This window comes from Phoxinus phoxinus, assembly GCF_949152265.1.
Source record: "Phoxinus phoxinus genome assembly, chromosome: 8".
Classification (NCBI taxonomy): Eukaryota; Metazoa; Chordata; class Actinopteri; order Cypriniformes; family Leuciscidae; genus Phoxinus; species Phoxinus phoxinus.
In genome coordinates, this window is record NC_136883.1 from 23,293,214 (window position 1) to 23,317,602 (window position 24,389).

At 36.8% G+C, this 24,389-nt stretch overlaps 2 protein-coding genes across 7 annotated transcripts; one reads left to right on the top strand and one right to left on the bottom strand.

Moving 5' to 3' along the window:
* Positions 1–10: 10 nt before the first annotated feature.
* On the bottom strand, positions 11–3,470 carry pdp2 (putative pyruvate dehydrogenase phosphatase isoenzyme 2). 3 transcript variants are annotated; one of them, XM_079620793.1, is made up of 2 exons: positions 3,295–3,454; positions 11–2,900 (listed from the first exon to the last, which is right to left on the bottom strand). In XM_079620793.1, exon 2 carries the CDS (start codon positions 2,854–2,856, stop codon positions 1,273–1,275), a length of 1,584 nt encoding a protein of 527 aa, XP_079476919.1. In that variant the 5' UTR covers positions 2,857–2,900; positions 3,295–3,454; the 3' UTR covers positions 11–1,272. The 3 variants fall into 3 exon arrangements, with proteins under 3 accessions (XP_079476919.1, XP_079476920.1, XP_079476921.1); XM_079620794.1 differs by having other exon boundaries at positions 51–2,900; positions 3,363–3,470; XM_079620795.1 differs by having other exon boundaries at positions 100–2,900; positions 3,214–3,302.
* A 164-nt stretch (positions 3,471–3,634) lies between these two features.
* terb1 (telomere repeat binding bouquet formation protein 1) lies at positions 3,635–24,312 on the top strand. Of its 4 annotated transcripts, none has more exons than XM_079620796.1 (21): positions 3,635–3,844; positions 3,975–4,045; positions 4,458–4,568; positions 4,681–4,809; positions 4,906–5,034; positions 5,162–5,222; positions 5,929–6,026; positions 6,162–6,290; positions 6,377–6,529; positions 6,611–6,742; positions 8,340–8,465; positions 17,418–17,530; positions 18,736–18,939; positions 19,051–19,355; positions 19,709–19,773; positions 19,908–20,003; positions 20,166–20,435; positions 20,745–20,786; positions 22,782–22,852; positions 23,152–23,319; positions 23,930–24,312. In XM_079620796.1, the coding sequence occupies exons 2-21, from the start codon at positions 4,039–4,041 to the stop codon at positions 23,975–23,977; spliced, it is 2,457 nt and encodes an 818-aa protein (XP_079476922.1). In that variant the 5' UTR covers positions 3,635–3,844; positions 3,975–4,038; the 3' UTR covers positions 23,978–24,312. The 4 variants fall into 4 exon arrangements, with proteins under 4 accessions (XP_079476922.1, XP_079476924.1, XP_079476923.1 ...); XM_079620797.1 differs by having other exon boundaries at positions 3,669–3,844; positions 23,152–23,286; XM_079620798.1 differs by lacking the exon at positions 20,166–20,435.
* Positions 24,313–24,389: the final 77 nt, after the last annotated feature.

Consider the following 24,389-nt stretch of genomic DNA (forward strand, 5'->3'; position numbering starts at 1 on the left):
AATATAGACAAGAGAGCAAAATTTATATTTTACTTTATATGAATCCTTTTGAGGTGTTTTAGCATTATTTTATTTGATAGCCTTGTTCTTATAAGGCATAACATAACATGTCCATGTTCAGAGACTACAATGGGACTTAAAAGGCTCTGTTCTTGCTTCTATCTTTGTGCCATTCTGAAAAATCAACAGATCAATGTGATAATTTGGATTAAACATTTTAATAACAAGATAGACTGAATATAACAGACACAAGATTCTGCAGTGAATATATTATCCTATTTTAAAATTTCCAAAAGATGAGTCTCTGAAGTCTGTCACTCAAATTAGAACAGAACAAATAGTAACAATATAGACACAAGTAACAAAAATATAAAAATCACAACATTGTTTACTACCAGAAAATATGGTGCACATTTTTTGCTTTATAAATCTACACAAGCTGTGCAAAACAAAGACATCAACTTGGAAATTTTTCTGCAAAGTGATTTTGAAATGTACTTCCAAGTTGATGTAATGTTGACTCATTACCTTTAATAAAACCTTCCATAAAACCGGCCCCTATGACCTTCGTACTTTGCACTACAAATATTATCAGTTGAACCATTGCCAAGAATTTTGTGGTACTTACACAACCTATAATCACTAAAGTGCAAAGTGAAAAGAAAATGTCTTCATAGCACAAGCCAAGACAGCTCAGAATCAGAAACAAATAACATACAGCAGAAGACAAATGTGCTAAATTCATGTAATCTTCAGGCCGCACAGCAACTTAAAGCAAGGTATATTAATGTCTTATGGAACCGCTATGGAATAAAGAATTTTTGTCATTATTCTAATTCTATTGTTGTGAAAATGACAATTAAATGACCACTTCTATGAACAGATCTACTCAGTATAACTATAACGAAAGATTTATAGACATTAAATATAAAAAAACAGCCTGACGTATTATAAAACATAGCCTACATAGACTGACAGATTAAGACTTGGCCTAATGTACCTTCACATTTTGTAACCTTGCATCATTTAAAATGAACCAGTGAATTCTACACATTGTTTGTATTCACATTTTCCAAAACAAAATGCAAGAATATGTTGCGAACTCAAATTAAAGTCACCAGCAGGCATTCTGAGGTGTATGCAGTGCACTGGATGAAACAATATAAAAGACAAAAAAACAAAGCCTAAAACTGTCAACAAAAAAAAACTCAGCTGAAAACAATTCTTCAAATCTAGTTGTATATGTATGAAACTTTAAAATGTTGTTCTTTATTAGTTTTTAGTCTTGTTGAAGTTCGGGTTAAAGTAAATCACGGTGACAGTGATGTCATCACGGTACATGCGTGCTAAATCGCTAGGCAGAGCCAGCATGGTTGCCAATCTCTCCTGGTCCATCTCACCATACTCATTTGTGCCCAGCGCATGGCGAATCAAGTGTGTGGCTCCATTTAAATCCAAAGCGGGTGTTGCCCTGGCCCGTCGGCGCAACAGCAGCTGCTGCATTTGTCCCAAGTTGAGCTGGCTGGCTGAAACTGGAGCCTGCAGATGAATACCTGTCAGATGTTCCGCCACAAGCCTGACTGCCTCATCACTGTTCATCTCGTCCCAGAGACCATCAGAGGCCAAAATCAAAAATCGGTCCTGTGGCCGCAACTGGTGGTAGGTGACATCTGGTGTGGCCTCCAAGTAAGGTGGGGTGAGATAATTAGGTGGAGCATACTGATAAAGATTCAACGCTTCTAAATCGGAGTCTCCATTCTCTAGAACACTCTGCTGTAGCTCACGACTCCATTTAAAGCGCACGTCGCCGAAAGCACGCAACGGCATCAGGACCCCGAGCAGCCTGTCATCTACGATTACGGTTTGCCGTTCACTGGCAGGGTGCTGCCGACATATCCGCTCCAGCTCGGTTACATTGGCAGCGTTGTGGTCTTGTGTGAGTGGAAGAGCACTCCAGCTCCCATCATCCTCCTGGACACCCAACACTGCCCGACAGTCTCCTGCATTTGCAACATGCACACCCCCTGGTCCAACGTGAGCCACACAAGCTGTGCAGCCAGCGAAGGCTGCCTGGATGGCTGTGTTCCGCATCAGGTCATTTGCGAGCGGGACCTGCGCCTCAAGGGAAAGATCCGTGTCGAGTCGTTGGAATGCATAGCCGAGAGCATCATCAGGGCGCATGCCATCACCGTGTTCTTCACTTGCCAGAAGCTCCTGCCAGTAAACACGCAAATGTTCAACGTAGAGGGCTGCTGACTCCCTGTAGTTGTAGTCATTATGGTGCTTATACCACTGCAGGATGGGCGGCACGGGTCGTGCGGTCTCCATGGCGGCCTCTAGATCCTCCAGGACAGACTCTGCCATCATCGACACAGCAATGTAATAAGGCAGGCGCTCGCTGACCGCTTGAGCGCACGCATGTCCGCCGTGTCCATCAAACACGCCGAAAAGCATGCCACGAGTCTGCAGGCAGTTGGCGCTGCTGCGTCGGTCCTCTAGCGGAGTGTTGGCTGAAAGCTGGTTACTCTCAAACCTCAGCACCGGACTGGGACCACCGCGGCGATCAAATTCTGGAATACGAACAGACTGCTCGTTAGCACACAGAACAGCATTGATCTGCAGCCGGCTCAGCTGGAAGTCCATGTCATGTCTTGGAGCACACAGTGTGTTCTCTCCTTCCTGTCCTGAGCTTCCATCTGATCGACCACTACGAGAGGAGAAGTACCGGGCTTGAGAAGGGAACAGGCAGGTTCTAAACTGTGCAACAGGTAAAACATGCTGGCTGCCTGCAAAGAAACAGGACAGATGTCTTCCACCAGTGTAAAAGAGGAGTCTTGAATGCAAATAGCCAAACATTACTGCCTGGATGCAGTGACTGAAGCAGTCTACAACGCCAGCATCTGGGAAAACACAATGCGAGATCTCATTTAGTGACAGTCTTAAATTGAAATGAACAGCAATATTTTGTGCAGATTAAAAGTTGCACTCACGTCAGTAATATAACCAACAAAGATTAAGAAAATGTTAATATACACAGTTAAATCAAGCAAAACTTTAAAACTGCAGATGCGTCTGTAATGTAATAAAGCCAACATCGTCGATTTCTCATATCGGTGAGAGTCAAAATAAAATCGATATAAGCATACGTATAAACACAATTCCCTTTAAATCATGGTTATAAAGTGAACGTGCTAGCTTTACAAGCTAACATACCGGCTTTCGTGGCAAAATGGTTAATTTTACCATTGATTTATGTTTGTCTGCAGATTGTGTAATTGAATAGATATGCTTTACCTGTCAGTGGAACAATTCCCTCAAAGAGCAGCTTTAAAATTAGTGAAACGGTGAGTCAAAAGCAATACCTGGCACCACTACTCGCCGAATCAATCTTCTTCTTCAGTGTTTTTCAGTTCCATCGCAGCAGGTTGCACACATGCAGATTCCAGCGCCCCCTACAGTCCTGTTGTGTCCTCAATATTTCACAGATTACGTTTTTTTAAATATATACATACACTGTGTTTTGTCGTAACTAAACATATATACATATAAATGTGCGTCCAAAATAAATAATATAAGTTAATTCATTGCAATTTTCCTGAACTATGCTGTTTTTTTCATGACCAGCTCAAATCACGTGATTCAAAAGAGCGTCACATTATGGAGCGGGAATATAAAGATCTTCCGTTGAAATATCGTTAGTCAATCAATAAAAGTAACGAATGCGAGAACTGAAGGAATTTTAACGACTCTGGCCTAATCATAATTAAACCATTTATTTTGTAAATACTTTAGTATTGTGGTCCGTGGATATGATGTAAGCTAACCAAACCCTTAAATCGTGAAGGTAAATATTGTGGCGTCCAGTGAAGTTTACGAAATATCGTTACTTATAGTTATTGCTATTAACTTAACGTTACTGTTTATATAAGTTAACGTTACCGTATTCTAACAACATTTGTGATGTTTTTTTGCAGGATATAGTGACACTTTGAGCGCATTGGTGGAAAGGATGGTTTAATGAGTCCAATGAAATGAAAAATGGAAGGTCAACATCATATCTTAACAGAATAAGTTTAATTTAATGAAACAATATGATAACTTTCATTAACAACATTAGCAGACACAATTACATAACATATTATAGATAGATAACTGACAAATGCATAACTGTAAATATAATTTATTCACATGTGTGGGTATTATTAATCTGTAAACAATTATGTAATGGTTTAATGACTAATGAAAGTTATTATGCGATTATTGTTTCAGTTTCTAGTAAAATGCTTTACATCTCTGGTTTGTTTTCTGTTGAAATGTACCTGGTCTGAAGTGGCAACATATATATATATATATTTTGATTATATTGTGTTTTATTGCACAGTACCCATCTATTGTACAGATTCAAGTATGTATTTTGCTTTACAAACTAAATGATTTAACAGTGTTCACTTTTTCAGCTACCAAGACAGATTTGCGTCTGTTACTGGAATGTCTGAAATACCAGATGAAATGGCCTGGCTCGCAGAAACAAGCTCTTCTCACTATCATCTCAATCTGCAAACAAAATGGTCTGATTTACAGCTCAGAACATACTCATATGACACAAAAATATGACCTGCCTCTAACAAACTTGAAAATATTTGACTATTTTGATAGTCTTTAATGATTTCTCTGTTTCAGATCAGTATGTGGAGTTCTTCAGAGAGATTGGAGGAATTTCCTTCATCTATAACCTGTCAAAGTCCAGCACTTTCTCTCAGGTTAAAGAGACCGCTCTATTTACACTTGCATCCTTAGCTGAATTGCAAGGTTTGTATGCTGTTTATATATATATACAATATAAAATTTGGGGTTTTATATTTGAATTGTTTGAGATTTAACTATAAACATATTTTCTCCCTGCAGAGAGCTGTAAACAGACACTGTGCAGAGAGGAGACATTTCGTGACTTAGCGCAGCATCTGGAACAGAAAATGCCCCTTACGGAGAAAAGAGTAGCGGTGTACATGCTGTCTGTATTGGTTGCCAACAACCGTGAGATTCACCATAAAACTTACATCCAATGAGACCATTCCTGTGCTGATAATGTGGTTTTATAGAGTGGGGAGCGAATAGGTTGTCAATTCACAAATGGCTTGTTTATCTGTGTTTTGTGTTCCAGGATGTGGACAAACTCTTGCTAAGACCTCCAGATGTATCGAAACCTTGCTCAATTTGTTCAGGTACACATATTAGGTTTAGTTTGTTCAGGTATGCCACATTATCTGCCATTATTTAATGTATTTAATACCTTTACATTTAAATCTGTGATGTCACATAACCCCCTGAAGGGTGTTAATTGCAGCTAAACTGAAAAAGTAAAGTGTATGGTGGCCATCTGGATAATGTTTAAATAGTTTTATCCCAATTAACACCTATAGTGAGGAAATAAACTCCTGTGGAGAATATGCCACAATATTTTAATTATAATAAATGTTTAAGAATGAAACCATTCTGGTGAACGGCAAAGCATCTTCAATGGAAAGTAAATTAGGGATTGTCCAGCCAAAAATAAAAATCCTGTCATAATTTATTCACCATCATGTACAGTAGTTCCCAACCTTTATGACTTTTTTTTTTGTCGGTGATATTTCCTAAGAATTATTATTTATTTTATTTTTTCATATAAGAACAACATGAGGTCGAGTATTTTCATATTTGGTGAACTGTACTTTTAAGTCTCCAAGACTGGATACATGAAAACATTCCCAAACAAAATGTAATAAGCCTCCCTATTGGTGTGGAAGAGGAACATTTCAAACACTGTCTGGTGTTTGTTAAAGTGATTCACAGAAATCCAGATAAACATCTGGAAATTTACTTAAACACTCCTTTGCTGCTCGACAGGGCCAGATTTCAGTTTATTTTCTTTCTTATGCTACTTTTCAGGGATAGTTTTCCAGATCCCAATGACTCTTATGAGCAGCTACAGTTGTGGGCCACTGTGTCTAGTGCTCTCTGTGGCTCTGTCAACAACCCTCAGAATGGTATGGTTATGTTCTCCCTTCTCTCCTATTTACCATCATTAAATCCCAAACTGTTTTGTAGTTTGAGAGACAGATTTTTCTGTACACGTGCAATTTAACACTTTGACAATCTTCCAATGTATTTGTTTATGACAGAGGAGAATCAGAACTTATGTATGCATGCGTTTCCTCTGGTGAAGACCTGGCTGCAGGAAGTGACATTGCCCAGGGCAGATTTGGCACAGCCTATATGCTCATTTATTGGCATGACTGTGGCAAACAACCGTGAGCACAAATCACATCAGCACAAAATAACATATAATGGCATCTTATGTGCTTATTTTTCCATCTCATATGAATGTGTTTTTCAGCTTGTGCTCAGGAGTATTTTGTGTCAGTGGGAGGCCTGAGTTCACTCTCAGACACTCTTAGCAGAGTTTTGTCTCAGTCGGCACACAGTGCTGCTGCTTGTAAGATGGCAACGGTTATCACTAAAACACTCTCGGCCTGCATCTCAAACAACGGTAAGATGATTGCATGCACACCCCAAGAAAACTATATTGGGTTGTTTTGAATGCTCTATTTCCTTTCTCTTTCTGTCTCAGAGCAGTTGGTATCTTCTTTGTCAGAGTTGACGGTTATTCCTGGGCTGTTGTGTCTGTTGTCCAGCCCAAACCTTGACCAACAAGACCGGCTCGCCGTGGTGCTGACGATTGGACACCTCACGGATGCCTGTGGTGAGTGTGTGGGTAAAAGACTGGTAAAATGACATGCATTCCACTAAATAAAAAAATATATATGCTGCACTACAAAAAATATGAAGGAAGTATTTTAAGTATGAAGTAAGACCAGGCAGGCATTGGGATATTCTATGAAATTGCATTTTGATGATGCATCATAAAAATTTCAAGCCTCTTGAAAGAGGAAGAATAAAGAGTGCTCTGATGCCTACTTCAAAAGCTCACCAGAAACTACTCAGTCTGGGTACCTTTACATTACTATAGTGATCAAACTTTCATCTGTGATAGACCAATCTTAATCTACCCTTCTATATGGGAGTATGCAGATTGGAAATCAGGGTTGCATTCAGTTCATACACAAGCAAAGCTCCAGTATATAAGTGCTTGCAAAGTCACAACAAATTTCTGCAATTAGCCAGATGCACTTAAATGAAAAGTTTGCCGAATTTAAACCAGTTTTTATTGTTACAATGTCGGTAGTATAGACCTTATGTAGCCCCGGCCCTTTTCAGCGCTGCGCTCGTTGTCTTTTGTCTTCCGGTCTGTTTTTTCACAGCAATCTTGTATCTATGAATGAACGGCTCGTTTTAAAATCTTCCCGGTCTACTGACATTTGTTAAGGCATCTGCTTTAAACATTACAATACTCATGATAACTTTCGTTAACTTTACATTAAGTAAGTCCACTTCAAAAGCGAATTACTCTTGGACAGCGATGCCATAGAAATATACAGAGCAACCGCAAAAACGGAAGTTCAAAGACAATATTCTAAACATGGCTGCGCTCTTGTTTCTCTGGCGCATAAGGTCTATACAGTATGTAAATAAATATTGTGTACTCTTTTTCTGCATTACCTGCACCCTGTTTATTTGTTTGAAAACATCCATCTAATGAAGCAAAATGTGTCATTTTGTGTCATCCAGAGGACTTTAGACTGCTCCAGGGATTTTTGTCTAGTTATGTAGCAGCACCAATTTCAAAAAGTTTTCGCATTACTTCTGCATAGCCAAGCTTAACAGACATTTAAGATAATAATAAATTAAATGAGTATTTGCAAATGAATTACGATTTGTCTTCATTTTTATATCAATATTTTTTCCAGCATCTGTTTAACCACATATGGGTGCTTGAAGGCCTGTTTACCCCAAGAGCGATAACTATTACGATAAAGATAAAATCAATCTAAATGTAAAAGAATAGCAGAATCCACAACACAACGATAATGGCACAAAGAAACAATATCTTTGGAATCACTTTAAGAACGATTTTGTTCCAGCTGATGAGCGATCAATCAGTTTCCATCCTGCTTTAAAAGAGCTTGAGCATTTAAAGTGATAGATGACAAATCTGTAGCGTGTGCTCAGAATAAACAGAATTAAATTGTGCATTGGTGTTGATGTTAATGTAGTTATTGATAGTTATATTTATAGTTATCGTGAAAGGGCCTTAGCACTGCAAATAATTCAACTAACACTAACAGTATTTGTTTACATAACAGTATAGCAGTTTTGTTTTGCTTCCTTTCAAGCACTGAAATCTTGATACAAATTTTGTATATTGTTGTAATTATTCTGTCTGTTCTCTGTCTATGCAGTAGAGCATCAATCTCAGTTGTTGTCGGCTGGAGGTTTGCCAATTATGATTTCGCTGCTCACTGAGGTCAGTGATGAAGAGGTCAGAAAGGCAGCTGTGTTTGTACTGCACACCTGCAAAAGAATCAGTGAGTTATTTTTTATAATACATGTTCACACTATATGGCTGTAGTAGCTAGTGATGGGAAGTTTAGATAATTTTACTGACTCTGTTCATTTTGCTGTACAAAATATAAAGATCAAACTCATTTGTTAATTTCAGCAGAATTCAATTAAAATGTTACGTTAATAATTCCAAAGTCAACGTCTCTAGCCAAATTATGAGAAACAGAAATTACCGGTATTCATTATTTCGTGACAGCCACTTAAGCTCTGTGATCTGTACAAGAAACAGAAATGATTTGTTCACCTCCTAAGTCTTCTGGTCCGAGTCGTATGTTCTTTTGTCACGTAACAGCTCTATAGACTGAAGCTATGCAGTCTGTAACAGAAACAGAAATGATTAGTTCATGTCCCTACTCCCGAGTCTTCTGGTCCGAGTCATTTGTTTTTTTATCACATGACTGCTTCACAGCTAAGTATTACACTCAATAATACTAATGTAATGTTCTAGTATTTGTTGTATGTTGTATTATATTTAGGAATTATTCAGTGCAAGACCATAATTGAATACTTCCATAGAAGCACAGTTGCTTCAGACAAGCTCATGGCCAGACAAAAACAGATGGGTCAAGAGCAGTTGCGTTTAAAACATCATATGGCAGCATTCTACATGTTGAAAAGATTCACCTAAGTCAAGGTCCAATCATTTCCACCCTGGCACTCACTAAATGCATCTCTGCCAACCTTGTTGCCAGATGAATGGGAAATTCTCAGAGAAATTGTTAAATGTAAACAAAATAGTGTGTACTGTGTTTATAATGTCTGGTGCAGGGGTGTCCAAAGTGCGGTCCGTGTGCATAAGCTATTAAAATACATTACATGTGGCCCGCCACACATCATTTACAAATCATGCAGTTTCAGAGTGTCAACACAAGGTGGCAGCACTACATTTTAGGCCAGGTGTTGCAGGAATAAACCTTGAGTCAAACAAAATTTGATAATAAGCGCTGCCGTTCTTCTAAAATATTTTATTTATTATGGCCCAAAAAAAAACTGTGAATTATGCTTGATTCCTAAATACAAAACAGTGTCAATGCTGTGTGGTAACATTGCTATATTTATATACTGAACGATTATTTTAATTCAGTAGTAACACATTACAAAGGAAATAAATCATACAACAAGTGGATGTATCATTAGAGAATAAAACAGCTGATCCAAAATGAGTTCAATAGTCAAGTCAATAAAATGGGATTTTCCCATACATTTGTATTATGATTTTTTTTTTCTGAAGTCGAGAAGATAAACGTAAATCCACTGTAAATAAGTATCTAGCTTTAATCAACATTATTTTCCCCATCATACGTATAACATTTATTAACTAATAACCAACAACTTATAGAAAAGATCCATCTTGACAGAAATGTACAAATTTATAAATTGTAAGAAATAAAAAAATCAACAATTTGTGACCAGAAATGCATCATGTAAGAGTAAAATGAGACCTAACTATCTGCTCGTTTGTTAGAAAGGTTGGGAAATAATAACTAATTTATGTATGCAATACATAATAAATTCGGCAGTCACATCACATTACAAAAGAACGAAAAAGTTAAACTAGAAGACTCGGAAGGGTAAACTAATCAGGTATGTTCTACTTGAAGCGGTGCTACACAGGCCAATCGGTGTATGACATCAAAGTACCACGAGAGCGATACGAAAGCAAAGCATATGGTACTTTGATGCATATGGTACTTTGATGTCATACACCGATCAGTCTGTGCAGCTCCGCTTCAAGACATAGCATCAGTCTATGTGGATGTCACGTGACAAAAGAATGGACGACTCGGACCAGAGGACTCGGGAGGTGAACTAATCATTTCTGTTTCCTGAGAGTCTAGAGTCTATGCAGGAATGAAAGGATATTGTGCAAGCATGGTCAACACAAAATGAACTAATCACTCTCTGAGACAACTCGTTATTCCAGAGTCATATAAAAGATTAGTTCAAAATGAACTACTGGTACCCATCAATAGTGTAAAATCAATAGTAGTAGCATGCAGATGTTATTGCAAAAGAGTCTTTGGCAGGGAACAAAGAAATATGTAGTGAAAAAATAACTTTTTTATATAAAAATGCAAATAAATGAACACACCTGAAAATAAAAGACTTTAAGAAAGCCTTAGTCAGGACAATACAAATGCAATAGACGCACACTGCTGCCTTTATTGCAGCAAAGTTTCTTGATTATTACGCAGGAATGAGAGTATAGTTTCTTGCCATATCGGCCTAGAAACTCACAACTTTTCATTTTCCGTCGGTCTTAGAACACGATGTAACTACAGAAGAGTCAAGGTTTAAATAGGAAAAATATCAAAACATTTTGATAATTGTTTTGAGAAAAATGCTTATGGTCTAATCCGATTCAATAATCTATGCTAAGCTATGCTAAAAGTTCGACTGCCAGAACCGGAGATCGGCTGAATGGATTCAAAAATGGTAAAAACTAATTTGTTTAACTCTAGGGGAGTTGGAAAATGAGCCTATTTCCAAAAAAAGTGTAGTGTTCCTTTAAAGGATTAGTTCACTTTCCCAAAAATGTTTGCTGATAATTTACTCACCCCGATGTCATCCAAGATGTCCATGTCTTTCTTTCTTCAGTCGAAAAAAAATGAAGGTTTTTGAGAAAAACTTTCCAGGCTTTTTCTATACAAAATGGACTTCAATGGCAACCATCTATCCTATCCCAATGTTCAAAAGAAGGTTCAAAATTCACTTAAAAATTTAAATGTATATACTTAACCACAATTGTTCGTCTTGTGCTGGTCTGCGACGCGCCGCGCATTGCGTCATCACGTTGGAAAGGTCACGTTCATGTCATCTATCTAAGTTATTTGTCTGTGTACTCCGGTTCAAAAAAGTAGTGTAGGGCGAAAAACTCCATCTCATTTTCTCCTCCAATTTCAAAATCGTCCGACATCATTGTTTTAATTAAAAAAAAATCCGTGACCTTTCCAACGTGATTACAGAATACGTGGCGCATCTCATAGATGGTACAAGACGGGTATTTGTGGTTAAAAAGTATATATATATATTTATTTTATTTTTTTAGAAAATTACCGATCGTTTCGCTAGATAAGACCCTTATTTCTCGACTGGGATCGTGTAGAGACTGATCGTGAAGTTGCATTGAGATGGACATTTGAAACTTCTTTTGAACAATGGGATAGATGGTTGCCATTGAAGTCCATTCTGTGTAGAAAAAGCCTGAAATGTTTTCCTTAAAAACCTTGATTTTTTTTTCGACTGAAGAAAGGAAGACATGAATATCTTGGATGACATCGGCAGGGAACTACATTGCGACCAAAATGGTCGCATATGCGACCTTTTGAAATGCCATTGCGACCCTAATTTTTAATGGGTCGCAAATGTATCACTGACTATTTTTGTTCCTACCTTATGTTTTAGGCAATATGCTATGATTTATGAGCATTTATTAAAACAGAAATGTGTATTTTAAGAATACGTTTTATAACGTGCTCTGAGCATTCAACACAAAGTTGGCTTCAGCCCCGCGACTTATAAAGTAATCGGGTTGATGTGCGCGTTTATATGTCACACGTTTCCCGCATAACCATTCTCCTCTATTGGTTCTTTATTTGTTTTAAAAAGCAGACGTAATATTAATCCGTCTCTGGTCATGATTTGGAGACAATGAGCATTGAACCGTTTTGCTTATATTTATCACGCAGTAAAAATGCCCCTCACCGCGGCCAAAACCAGTCGTATGTGGATGAGAATCCATAACAATTAGTGGGACGTTGTCCTGCTTCACTTCACAGGCGCTGAGTGAAATGAGAATTTTAGAATGACGGGACACTCATTTATATGACACTTTATTCAACAGGAAGAACAGCTCGTTCCGCGCGTCATACGCCATTGTACATGCGCAGTCCTTTCAGTTTCGGTTTTCAATCCGATCAAGTGTTGACATGTTCTCTCGATCGCATTACAAAAGGAATAAACAAACCCTTTCAATCCGATCGAAATTGCATTCGGATCGAGCTCAACCCGATCGATTAAGGCGTTTACATGAAGATTTTTTTAGTCCGATTGAGCCGTCAATCCGATTATAAGTGTCCATGTAAATTGAAGCTTCACAATGACAGTATGAAGTACGCGAAATGTATAGACAGGTACATATCCCGTGATGCAGCAGCACTCCCTACTGCATTTCGGCGTCAAGCAAACCAAGCAAGTGAGGAATCTGAATTGATAATTGAGTTCAATGTAGCTTATAATATAGCCTTATTTGTGACATGCATTTTTTTTTATCTTTAATACTGAATAGTCAAAGCTGCTGAAAATCTATTATTATATTATTTTATGGATTATATTTATTTTAAGAGTTCAGGAGTCTGCCCATCTGTGGCAACCATAGCATGTTGAAATCCAAAAGAAATTAATTTAGCACATTATTGTGTACTGTATTTTCTATTGCAGTAAATCTATCCCAACCAATGTTATAGAAAACAAGGCGACATGTGGTTTAAAAGATGGAAAGTAAAATAAAAAGCACATCTGTATGCAATACAGTTTCATTATTGTTCATTATTATCCAGAGCGGCTTACTATAAATAATTTGTGCGACCAAATCATGTTTTGCGCCAGTAACTGAAAAAGTTAGTAGCGCAAGTGCCACCAGTGGAAAAGGTTAGTGTAGTTCCCTGATCGGGGTGAGTAAATTATCAGCAAAACATTTTTTGAAAGTGAACTAATCCTTTAAGACACAATTGATTGTGTTTACATACATTTTTGTAAGGAAAATAACAGCGGGCGAGAATGCACACTGCAAGCGCGAGTTACTCACAGCGCATATCCTGTGCAATGAAGCCTGTGAATGTTCTTGTAATTCGCTACAATCTTTCCAAACTTAATGAAAGATTATTTTATGCAAGGTTCAAGTGGTGTATATGTGTGTGTGAGGAATTGAAAGCAAGCAGAATACGGATGTTTCTAAAGCATACACAGCATCATCATGCGTTTGTGGTTAAAAACTAAGCTCAGAATCGATTCTGAGACTCTCAGGATCGATCCAGAATCGTTGGAGAGAGAATTGCGATGCATCGTTTTTTACACAATGGCAATTGGTTTAATTCAGCCATATTGTTTAAACCATTAATGACGATTACACGGATGCTGTGCGGCTAAAAAGAAAGGAATTGATGCCAAAGTTGAAAGAAGCACGTGACAAAGGAGACATTGCCTACCTCAGATACGACAAACTCATCATCCATTCCCGCACTAGCACCCCTGAGTAATCTCTGCGCAACTCTGAAGGTATGATAGCACATAAAACTCATGTACTCATTACCAAGAAAAGGCTTAAGACTAGCACATATTAATATAAACAGCCTTAGGAATAAAATCAATGAAGTTGCTGAACTGCTAAATGAGTATAAAATACATATTCTTGCTATCTCGGAGACCCACTTGGACTCCTCCTTTGATGACACAGAGCTATTTATTGAAGGTTACAACATATACAGAAATGACAGAAATGGTTTTGGTGGTGGAGTTGCTTTTTATATTCAGAATCACTTGCCAGTAAAAATAAGAACTGATTTAATGAGTTTTAACATTGAAATATTATGGTTGCAAATGCATCTACCTCATCGGAAGTCGATACTTTTGTGTTGCTGTTACCGGTCACCAAGTGCCAATTGTGAATATCTTGACACTATCTGTAAAATGTTGGATATAAATACTAATGTAAGTCAGGACATATATTTCATGGGTGACTTAAACATTGACTGGTTTTCTAAAGACTGCCACTTAAAAAGAAAACTGTTAACTACTGCAAATGCATGTGGACTTACTCAACTGATAAATAAGCCTACAAGAACATGTTTCAAGAGTGATGGCTCCAGAACATCTACCTGTATAGATCATATTTTCACAAACCGTCCTGAACTGTGTAAAAAGGTACTGTCTATTCCCACTGGTAGTAGTGATCATAATTTGATCATTTCTGCGTTAACAACCAAGCTGAGTGGATCTGGAATTGCAGTCTTATTTAAAAGATCGTATAAATTGTTTAAAAGTGACAAGTTTATTGAAGATGTTCAAGCTATATGCTGGTCTGATGTGTTGGCTGCCAGTAATCCAGAAATTGCTCTCTTTAAATTTAACAATCTATTCTTGTCATTGATTGAGAAACATGCGCCTTTAAAGAAGTTTACTGTCAGGAACAACGTCACACCTTGGTTGGATGATGAACTGAAAAATTCTATGAAAATAAGAGGTCAAATGAAAAAAACAGCAGTCACTACAGGAAATAAATGTGATTGGGACCTATATCGTAAAATGAGAAATTCTGTTACTAAACTTAATAAAAAGAAGAAGAAAATCTATTTTTATAATCATGTTAAAAATATAGGTAATGATAGTAGGAGGTTATGGAATGTTTTAAATCAATTGACTGGTAAGAAAAATAAAATAAATCCATCTTTTTTGGAAACAGGGGATACATTTATAATTAAGCCAATAGATATTGCAAATTATCTTAATGATTATTTTATAAGAAAATTAGATAAATTAAGAGAAAATATGCCTAATCTAAGTAATGACATGTCTTACCGATTAATAAGAAATGAACTGATGAAAAATAAAAACTTAAGTTTTAAATTAGAAAGCGTAAATACAGATCAAGTAAAGAATCTTTTAAAATCCTGTAAAAATAAACCACCGGGTGTTGACGGTCTTGACAGCAGACTCCTTAAACTAGCTGCTGACTTTATTGCCCCTGTTCTAACCCATATCATTAACCTCAGTTTTATCTGCTGTACCTGCCCACAGGCATGGAAGCAGGCTAAAATAGTTCCTCTGCCCAAAGATAAAAAACTGCCTTTCTCCGGTCCCAACAGCCGTCCGATAAGTATATTACCTGTATTATCGAAAATAATGGAATCTATAGTATACGATCAAATTAATAACTATTTTTATACAAATGATTTATTAACAGATTTTCAGCATGCATACAGAAAAAGTCACTCCACTGCCACTGCACTGACTCACATGTCTGATGATTGGCTTAGAGAGACTGAAAAGAGAAATATTACAGGTGTTGTATTTTTAGATTTTTCGGCTGCCTTTGACATCATAGATCATGACTTGTTATTAACAAAATTATCTTGTTATGGTTTTGAGCAGTCAGCAATCACATGGATGTACAGTTATTTGTCAAACAGAACACAGACAGTGTTTTTTAATGGCAGTCTCTCAGGTATCAGAAATATCACATGTGGAGTACCCCAAGGCAGTTGTCTGGGTCCATTATTATTTAATATTTTTACTAATGATTTACCGTATATTTTAAACAAGGCTAACATTGTCATGTACGCTGATGATTCAACTATATATACATCAGCAAGTACACAAATGGAATTAGAAACTGTTCTAAATATAGAATTACAATATGTAGTAGATTGGATCAAATTAAATAAACTGGCATTAAACACAGTAAAAACTAACTGCATGATTTTAGGTTCAAATTATAACATTAATCAAAATCCTGTAATTAATATTAAAATTAATAACGCAATTATTGAACAGGTGCATGAGACTAGACTGCTGGGTGTAATAGTTGACTCTAGATTATCATGGAAAAAACATATTAATAATATTATTGCAAAAATGGGAAGAGGTATATCTATTATGAGAAGACATGCACATTTTTTGACTACAAATATTATGAATTATGCAATGAAAGCACTAACATTGACATACCTCGACTATTGCCCAGCAGTTTGGTCGAATGCCACTGGTGAATATATTAATAAATTACAACTTATACAGAATAGAGCAGCTCGTGTAGTACTTAGGTGCAGCTATAGGAGAAATATTATATTAAGGCACAAAGATCTTAATTGGTTGTTGGTCGAAGATAGACTGTTGTATTCACTGTTAATTTTCATAAGAAACATTTCCATCTCAAAATTGCCTTCTGTTTTGTTCAAGCATCTTTCTTTTAGTGTAGACAATCATCAGTACAGTACCAGACATGCAACTAAAGGCAACTTCACCTTACCCATAGCAAGAACAAATGCCATAAAAAACACTGTTATGTTCAGAGGTATGAAGGAATGGAATAAACTGCCGAAACATATCATGCTTACTAACAATGCTAATAAATTTAAATTAAATGTAAAACGGCATCTATCAAAATAATACATCTGACTGTTTATAATTATTTATTTATAGATGTGTGTGAATATGTATGTACATGCACATGTGTAGAATGTGTTTTTATGTGTGTATATCTCATGCCCGTATGAGGGTACATATGTACGTTGCTATGTGTTTGTACATGTGTATATGTATGTGTGTATGTGTTTGTGGATTTACTTTTTATTTTTTCTGTACATATTTTTCAGGACCCCAGGAAGAATAGCTGCAGCACGGCTGTAGCTAATGGGGATCCTTTCAATAAAACTAAAACTAAAACTCACCTGTCAAAACACTAGAGTTTTTGTTCAGTGCCCAGTTCTGCACGCTCACGTGTAGACACGATGTAAATAAGAGATTCATTGTGCAGTGTAGACATCTTCATTGAATATAATGAAACTTTGTGAGATCGCAAACTGAGATGAGTGACAGCTTTTTAGTGATTATAGAGGGTGCTGTCTTTTTGGGCTTACTAGACTGTATATATAATCCATTCAGAATTAGAATAAAAGTGGAGTGGACACATAACGGTTATTCATATGATTAGCCTTTGGCTTGACTATGTTATCAAACAGCTAATAATAATGTGTTGCTAATATTACACAAACCATGTTCCCATTCGCCATCTAACACCACACAGACATATAAACAACATTAAAAACTTGATTTTAACCACAGAGGGTCTTTAATGTCTTGCTTCTATTAAACTTTGGCTCATGAGGATTGGACATTTATTTCCCTTTCCCACCCAGCTGAATCATTAGGCGCAGGCATGTCCAGTATGGATCTGCAGGAGAGTGAAAAAGAGAGACATTTGCGTTCAGCTGGAGAAATCCTCCAGAGAATACAGCATCTAGAGAAAAAGGTATTTGTTAATATATATTTTTTCACCAAGTTTTCACGGCTATTGTGCATACCTGTAAATGTCATACTATAATGTGGATGAGACAGAGATTTTGGTGTGTTTTTTTGGTGTTGTATCTGTTAAGATACCCTTTTAAGGTTTAACACCTCCAAGAGCATTCTTTTTTTATTTTGTCAAAATGGCTTTAACCAGATTTGATAACACGGTAAGTCACCAGAGACAAAATGTGACTAAGAGCATTTCAGAGTCCACACATAGCACTTTAGTTTTAAAATTTTTAACTTGAGCATGCTTACATTTCATGGTAAAGGAAGAGTGCGCTATGAATACATTCTTATTACTCTAGAAAATGATATCTCAATATTTTCTATGATTTTCTCGATAACGATTATTAGACGATGTTTTGCTGAGTGTGTTTATTGTGTTGGTACTTTGGCAGGTTTAGGACTGTCGTGGACAGCCAACTCCTTAAGTTTTTGATATTTTTCATACTATGTGTTGGTCAGTTCACAGCAGTGACAGAAATAATTATTTCCAATATATGTTTAAATTGTTTCTTTACACATTATGGGCATTTTTACCTTTATAAAGACATTTTTAAACCTAATTATATGCATACATCATCTTTTGTGTCAATTTCATAAATTTAATCAAATTAAATTATAAAAATAAGACACAATAGGGCTGTTACCAATCAAATGAAATCAGTATCAACTAATTTCATCTTTGTAATATTGAATATTGATATTTAAAATGATTTAAAACAAGAAAATATACTTTAAATGTTAGTAGGTGGCAGCAAGTCACTTTTAATGAGCGAATCATTGAGATTCAACTGATTCATTCAAGGAAAGAAGCATTTGACTATCTTAATCTATCCTAGTCAACTGATTCGTTCAAAAAGCTGACTCACTCAGTAAGGAAGCACCGCCGTGTGTGGCTTTGTTTTGAACTATTTTCGTTGGCGAAATAGAGCAAAAACAGGCAATATGGTGTCTAAAAATTGAAGTCACTTAATATTAACTTCTTGTTTATTAAACTTGTATAAAATCAATATCACATTTGTTATCATGCTGATATTTGGAGAAAAACTGCACTCTTGTGATATTTATTACTAAAAGATATAAAGACAACATCATGCAGCGAAAGTGTGCACTCTAAATGCGCACCCGCACAAGTCTAATCTACAAGACTTTGATTCTCAGATGGGTGTGAATCTGTGGGAAAGAACCATTGAAAGCCAGCAGCACAGCATGCAGAGGTCAGCCTCATCTGTGGAATGTAATGAGGCAATGTGGGAGGGCCCTGTGATGCAAAAGGTCAAAGTTCATCATCGAGTATGTGAGTCTCCTGCAGGAACTCTTGAACATCCAATCAAAAATGACATACCGTACGACCAAGAGAGCTTGGTGAGAATCACATGTAAACACATACAACTCATAGTAATGTGTAAATATTATTGAGCATTCTGCATCAGCAGTTTTAACAACGTAAAATTGTGTGTTTGTGTATGTGAGCAGCAGTGTGTCAGCTCTGAAGAGTGTTTGAGTCCTGCCCAAGTCACTTACTTCAAAGGCTCTAGCTGGGAAGAGAGCAAAGAAAGAGAGCATGAACAAATGAGAGAGAATGAGAGGAATATTGAGAGGAGTGACAACCAGGAGACGAGGAGAGAAAGAGTTGTGGAAAAGAGAGACATGGAGTGGAAAATGAAGTCTGAAAGAGTGGCGAAGAGATTAAAGATGATGAATTTGGACTCAGATCTTGATGGCAACAAACGTCTCCAGCACTGCAGCACGCCAACAAGGGGCGGCAGAGATGCACGGGGGTAAACAAACATAAATTAATGAGTTTTGCTATTACGGTTTTGCTTGATACATACACTGTTTCATTACATATAATTTGACGAATAAAGAGTTCAGACCAATGTCTATTACAAAATATATTGTAGACTTGGGGGCCAGAAAATGTAAACAAAAATGAAGAAAATGTGGTACGGATAGTACAGTATGAGTTACTTTCCTCATTCCTAGTTGTTTTATTCATGATTAGAATATTCACATTAAATCCAGATTCACATAAAGCATTTCATGTCAATGACTTTTCAAGACCGAGTCAGTAAATTTTTCCTCCTCGAGGGAGTGACATTTCTCTCTCCGTTTTATTTTTCTTGGGTTTCAGCCCAGATATTTTCAGACATCCTGATCCCATGAAGAGAAACCAGTGCACGCAACCTCTCTCAGATGGTAAATCTTTCTTAAAACATCACACTCTCTTTGTGCTTAATCACAGAAAACCTACAGATTTATTTTAGCAATCAAGTTGTTTGCCGTTCATTTGATGTTTTAGATAATGAATTTGTGCTGCGTTCTGTTTTTAGATGAGATGTCTCTGTGCTCTGAGCTGTTAGACAGAGAAATTAACAGGTTTCTGAAGCCAGCCTCTCCCACTAAACCCAGCAATCTACGCTGTGCAGGTGTGTGTCCGTATAAATGCAAACAAACAACACATTAGATAATAAAAGCAATACATTCTGCCACTTTCTGGTTCTTTGGTACTCTCATTGTTCTTTTTGTCTCGCATATTCATTTTATCCATGCTGTCACATGCACACTCATGCACCTTTTCCATTTCCCAGGTTGTGTGAAACATATGAATGAGATGGACAGTCGTTCATTTGGCGCCGTGTTGCGTAGCTGCAGGTTTCAGTGTGACTTTCACCTGGTGCTACAAGAGGTTGAGGATCGATTCAGGAGAAGCCAGCAGTTAGAGAAGACTAGCCACAATTTAACACATGCTCATATCAACACACACGGCAAAAACAGAGAGCACAGCACATGCAATAATGGGGATAATAAGAGGAGCAAGAGGGGAAAACACAGACTGAGTCACCAACCATCAGACGGATGTAAGAGACGGCATCCACACAGCCTTTCACAATGTCTTTGGGATTGTGGAGGAATGTGCACCTACAGTACCTCAAATGTTTAGAAAGTAGCTTTGATAGAACAAGGCCTGGAGAACAAAACACACCCTCATGAGTTACGTTTATCAATTTAGCAGATGCTTTCATTCAAAACGACAATGTATGTTCAGACAAAATGTTAGGAATTGTATATTCTGAGGATCTATTTATATTTTATACACACATATTGGGGTTTTTGTGCATTTTGTGTTTTCTTTTCTGCTTTGTAATTCTCAGTGTTTCTTTCTTCAGGTTTTAGGCTCACACCACTGAGAAGGCCGTGTGAAACATATGGTAAGAGAAGTGCTCCTTTCCTGTTCCTGTAGGCCAGGGGGGTATAATGTCTGTGCCGCTATAAACATCTGCAAAATGCCCTAAAGTTTGATAAATGATTTGTGTGCATGCAAAGAACTGAGTTTTATCATATTGAATAAGGTGCTGTTCTGTAACACAAGACTCCTGTGCTTTCCACTTTTGTCTATGCTTCTGAAATGTCTTTCCAACTTTACTCTCAGTTTTTTTTTCTTTGTGTCCTCCTTTTTCCCTCAGTCTCACTCATTCCATTGCCGAGTTGTGGTCTCTGAGTGCTGTTCAGTTGTTCCTATGTGGCTTCTTTCCCATAACCTCAAAACTTACTCTCTAGACTTTTTAGAGATGTTCTCACTATAATTGTCAAGTAAATGGTAATGTACCATCATCCAATCATTATCGCAAGTCTGGATAGGGCGATCTGGACCCCAATGAAAAATACAAAATATTATAGTTTAGTGGCCATTATGCAAAAGTACTTTACCAATCATATCCTCCAATTGACCAATCAGTCAAATATTCTAAAGAACCATGTTTATTTTAGCTGGATGTGTTTCTGTTTCTTTAAATTAAATGTTTCTTTTTTATTTATATGCATCCAGTCAACTACAATAACTCTACTAGAGATTCAATGATGATCTTGATGGATATTTTACATTTTATTTTAAAAAAAGCAACGTTTACATGAATATGTAAATGTCTGCTGCACACTTTCCTCTCAATTGCTAAATAAACACACAACAAAAATAACAACGGCGAGAAAGCAGCAGTTAAGATCTGATCATAGCGATGTGAATATGTTTGCACCAGCTCTGCAATTCACTGATATAATGTCAACAGATGAGGTAAATAAACACTTTTATGATAGTTTGATTATAACATATATTTGAGACTAGATAGATCTGGCTATGTGAGACTATATTATTGGCATTAAACATTGACATTACAGTAAGGAATAGCTCTTTCGGCATTATCCTGAACATTGTATAAGCATTTGTTTCATCTTGGGAGCACGAGTAAACGTCACATCCTTTTTTCAGGCAAAAACATCCATCACAAAAAATTCTGACTACAGGCTTTCATAGGCAACCTAGGAAGTCGGGGAAAGTCTCTTTTTTTTAGGATTCGTTACAAGTTTCTCACACTGGTAATAGAGAAAGTGATATATACATGAAAATTCTTACATATAGACCCTTTAACTGTAAAATATGATTATATTGTATCACTATTATTTTAAAATTGCAGTTTATTAATTTATAGTATTGATACCTGAATGGAACAAGTAAATACGTTTGTCTAAGATTCAGACAAAGGAATATTTGTTTGTGTGCGTGCGTGCGTGTGTGTGTGTGTGTATGAGAGAGAGAGAGAGAGAGAGAGAGAGAGAGAGAGAGAGAGAGAGAGAGAGAGAAAGACAGATAGTTGGAGCATATGTGTAGGTAAGATGGGTAACTAGATTATGGGTCCCTGGGGGTTCTGAGCTCTAGTTATTGAGCTGTTACTATGGAGACTATTCTGTTTTGTACCCCAGAACAGAGTCATTAGGACTGAGGATATGACCAGACACACGCACACACTCAGTTGCACTTACAGGATTTTCATTTTTCACACACTGTTTCACTTTAGATCAGTGTGTTCCAGTCTGCCAATGCACACATTCACATCCATACATGCACGTACACACAAAATGTTTTGTTCTTCACAAGAGTTGGTGGAATGAATGTCTTTCATGCTGAAAGAAAAAAGTCCTGCTAAAGAACGGTGTGTGTTTGTTCTTTAGGTTACGGTACTAGTACAGGGTTCAGTACTGTGTGTGCAGTTTCACAGTCTGCCCACTAAATCATTCTAAAGATCAATACACCTCCCTGCTGCCCTGTGCAAGTCCTACCATTAGTATTGCTGTTGCCAGCATGGACACATTTTGAATGCTTTGGTTCTTTAAATCCAAAGAATTATTATTCTCTTTTTGTTTTCCCTCAGGCCCAGACATGGAAAAGAAAATGCATCACATACATAAGAAGAAAACCTCAGAATACTGGCTCCCAAAAAATGTATGGTACTGTTAGTTTTAGGTGAAAGGATTATACCATGATTTCACACTAACTAAACCTGCATTGAACCTGGAACATCCTATGGCATTTTAGATGTTCAGGCAGTCATGCATTGTACAGTTATTTTTTTGTCATAATGTTCTGAGCAGAATCAAAGAAAATGTAAAATGCAATAACTTGCTCTTTCTCTTAAAAATTCAACGATTAATTTACTAAGCAGTTACAGTATGAACATGCAATGATCATAATCACCTTTAGTCCACATTTATTCCATAATTTGTCATTGTTTTCTCGTTTAGTCTTCAGGCAGACACAGAGAGAGGCAGAACTGGTCTGCTGATGAGTTGCGCTATCTCAAAAAGGGTGTGGAAAGGTTTGGTCACTCCTGGAACTCCATCCTCTGGACGTATCCCTTCCACCCCAGTCGCACCAATGTATGCCTGGCCAAGAAGTACCAACACATGCAGGCATGAGATAACCAATAGTGAAGATATGTTTTCTGAATACTGGAACTTACAATATAAATGTAACAAAGTCAAGAACGTTCACTTAATATTTTACTCCAAAATCAAAAGGATTGGTATATTGTGCATAAAGAAGCCTTTTAGGGCGATTACAATGTTTTGCATTGTGACATTAATAATTTTCTTTAGTGCAATGAAAAAGAAAATCCTCGTTCTTATTACTGTAATGCAAAAAAACTACAATGTAAATACGGTAATATATTGTATTATCTGTTGTATTGTATTCAATTTAGCACGACTTTAATTTTAAAAATCCATGTTTCCAACAGGATGATTCACATTACAGTAATGAGAAATGACAGGGGTGCTCAATTTCACATAGTAAAAAATCATAATGATACACATAACGTTCACATAACCTTATGTGCAATAAATATGCTAAATACATCAGTTTTATTGCAGTGTTGTTACCTTCAGGGCTATGGAGTTATCTAGCTTTTATATTGTGAAAAGAAGTGCACATATCGTATTCTTGCTTCCTGTTTCATTTCCCCAGTAATGCTCTTTCAGAATCCTAATTTTTTCTCTCTCTCTCTCTCTCTCTTACTGACAGAAAGCCAAAGCACAGGGTGTAGATCTGTCTGGTGCAGGAGATGGATAAAACATCACCAGATAATCTCAAAATTGACAAAATTTCTGCCATCTAATTTATAACGATTTTTCACTATTTATGTTCTGTCTTATTTAATAGAGTAATATATTGGATGTTTTTGAATTGTTTAGAATTGCCCTTATTTTGCTGTATAGGAAGGCGATGTGTTATAAAAGAACACTGTTTGTACTAAAGAGAAATGGAAAAAGAAGAAAATATTTTGTTTCTTATAAATTTGTATTTTCCCTTAGGGTAACAGTTACCTGTTTATTTGTTTTCAGTCAAATCCACTTGATTTGCATGGTAGGCACATATTTGTATAAAGTTTACATTGTGCAACTGTTGATTCCCCAGTGTCCGTGTCATCTGTATTCATTCCTCTTATGGCTGAAGTACACAAAGCTCTGTTATACAAGGATAA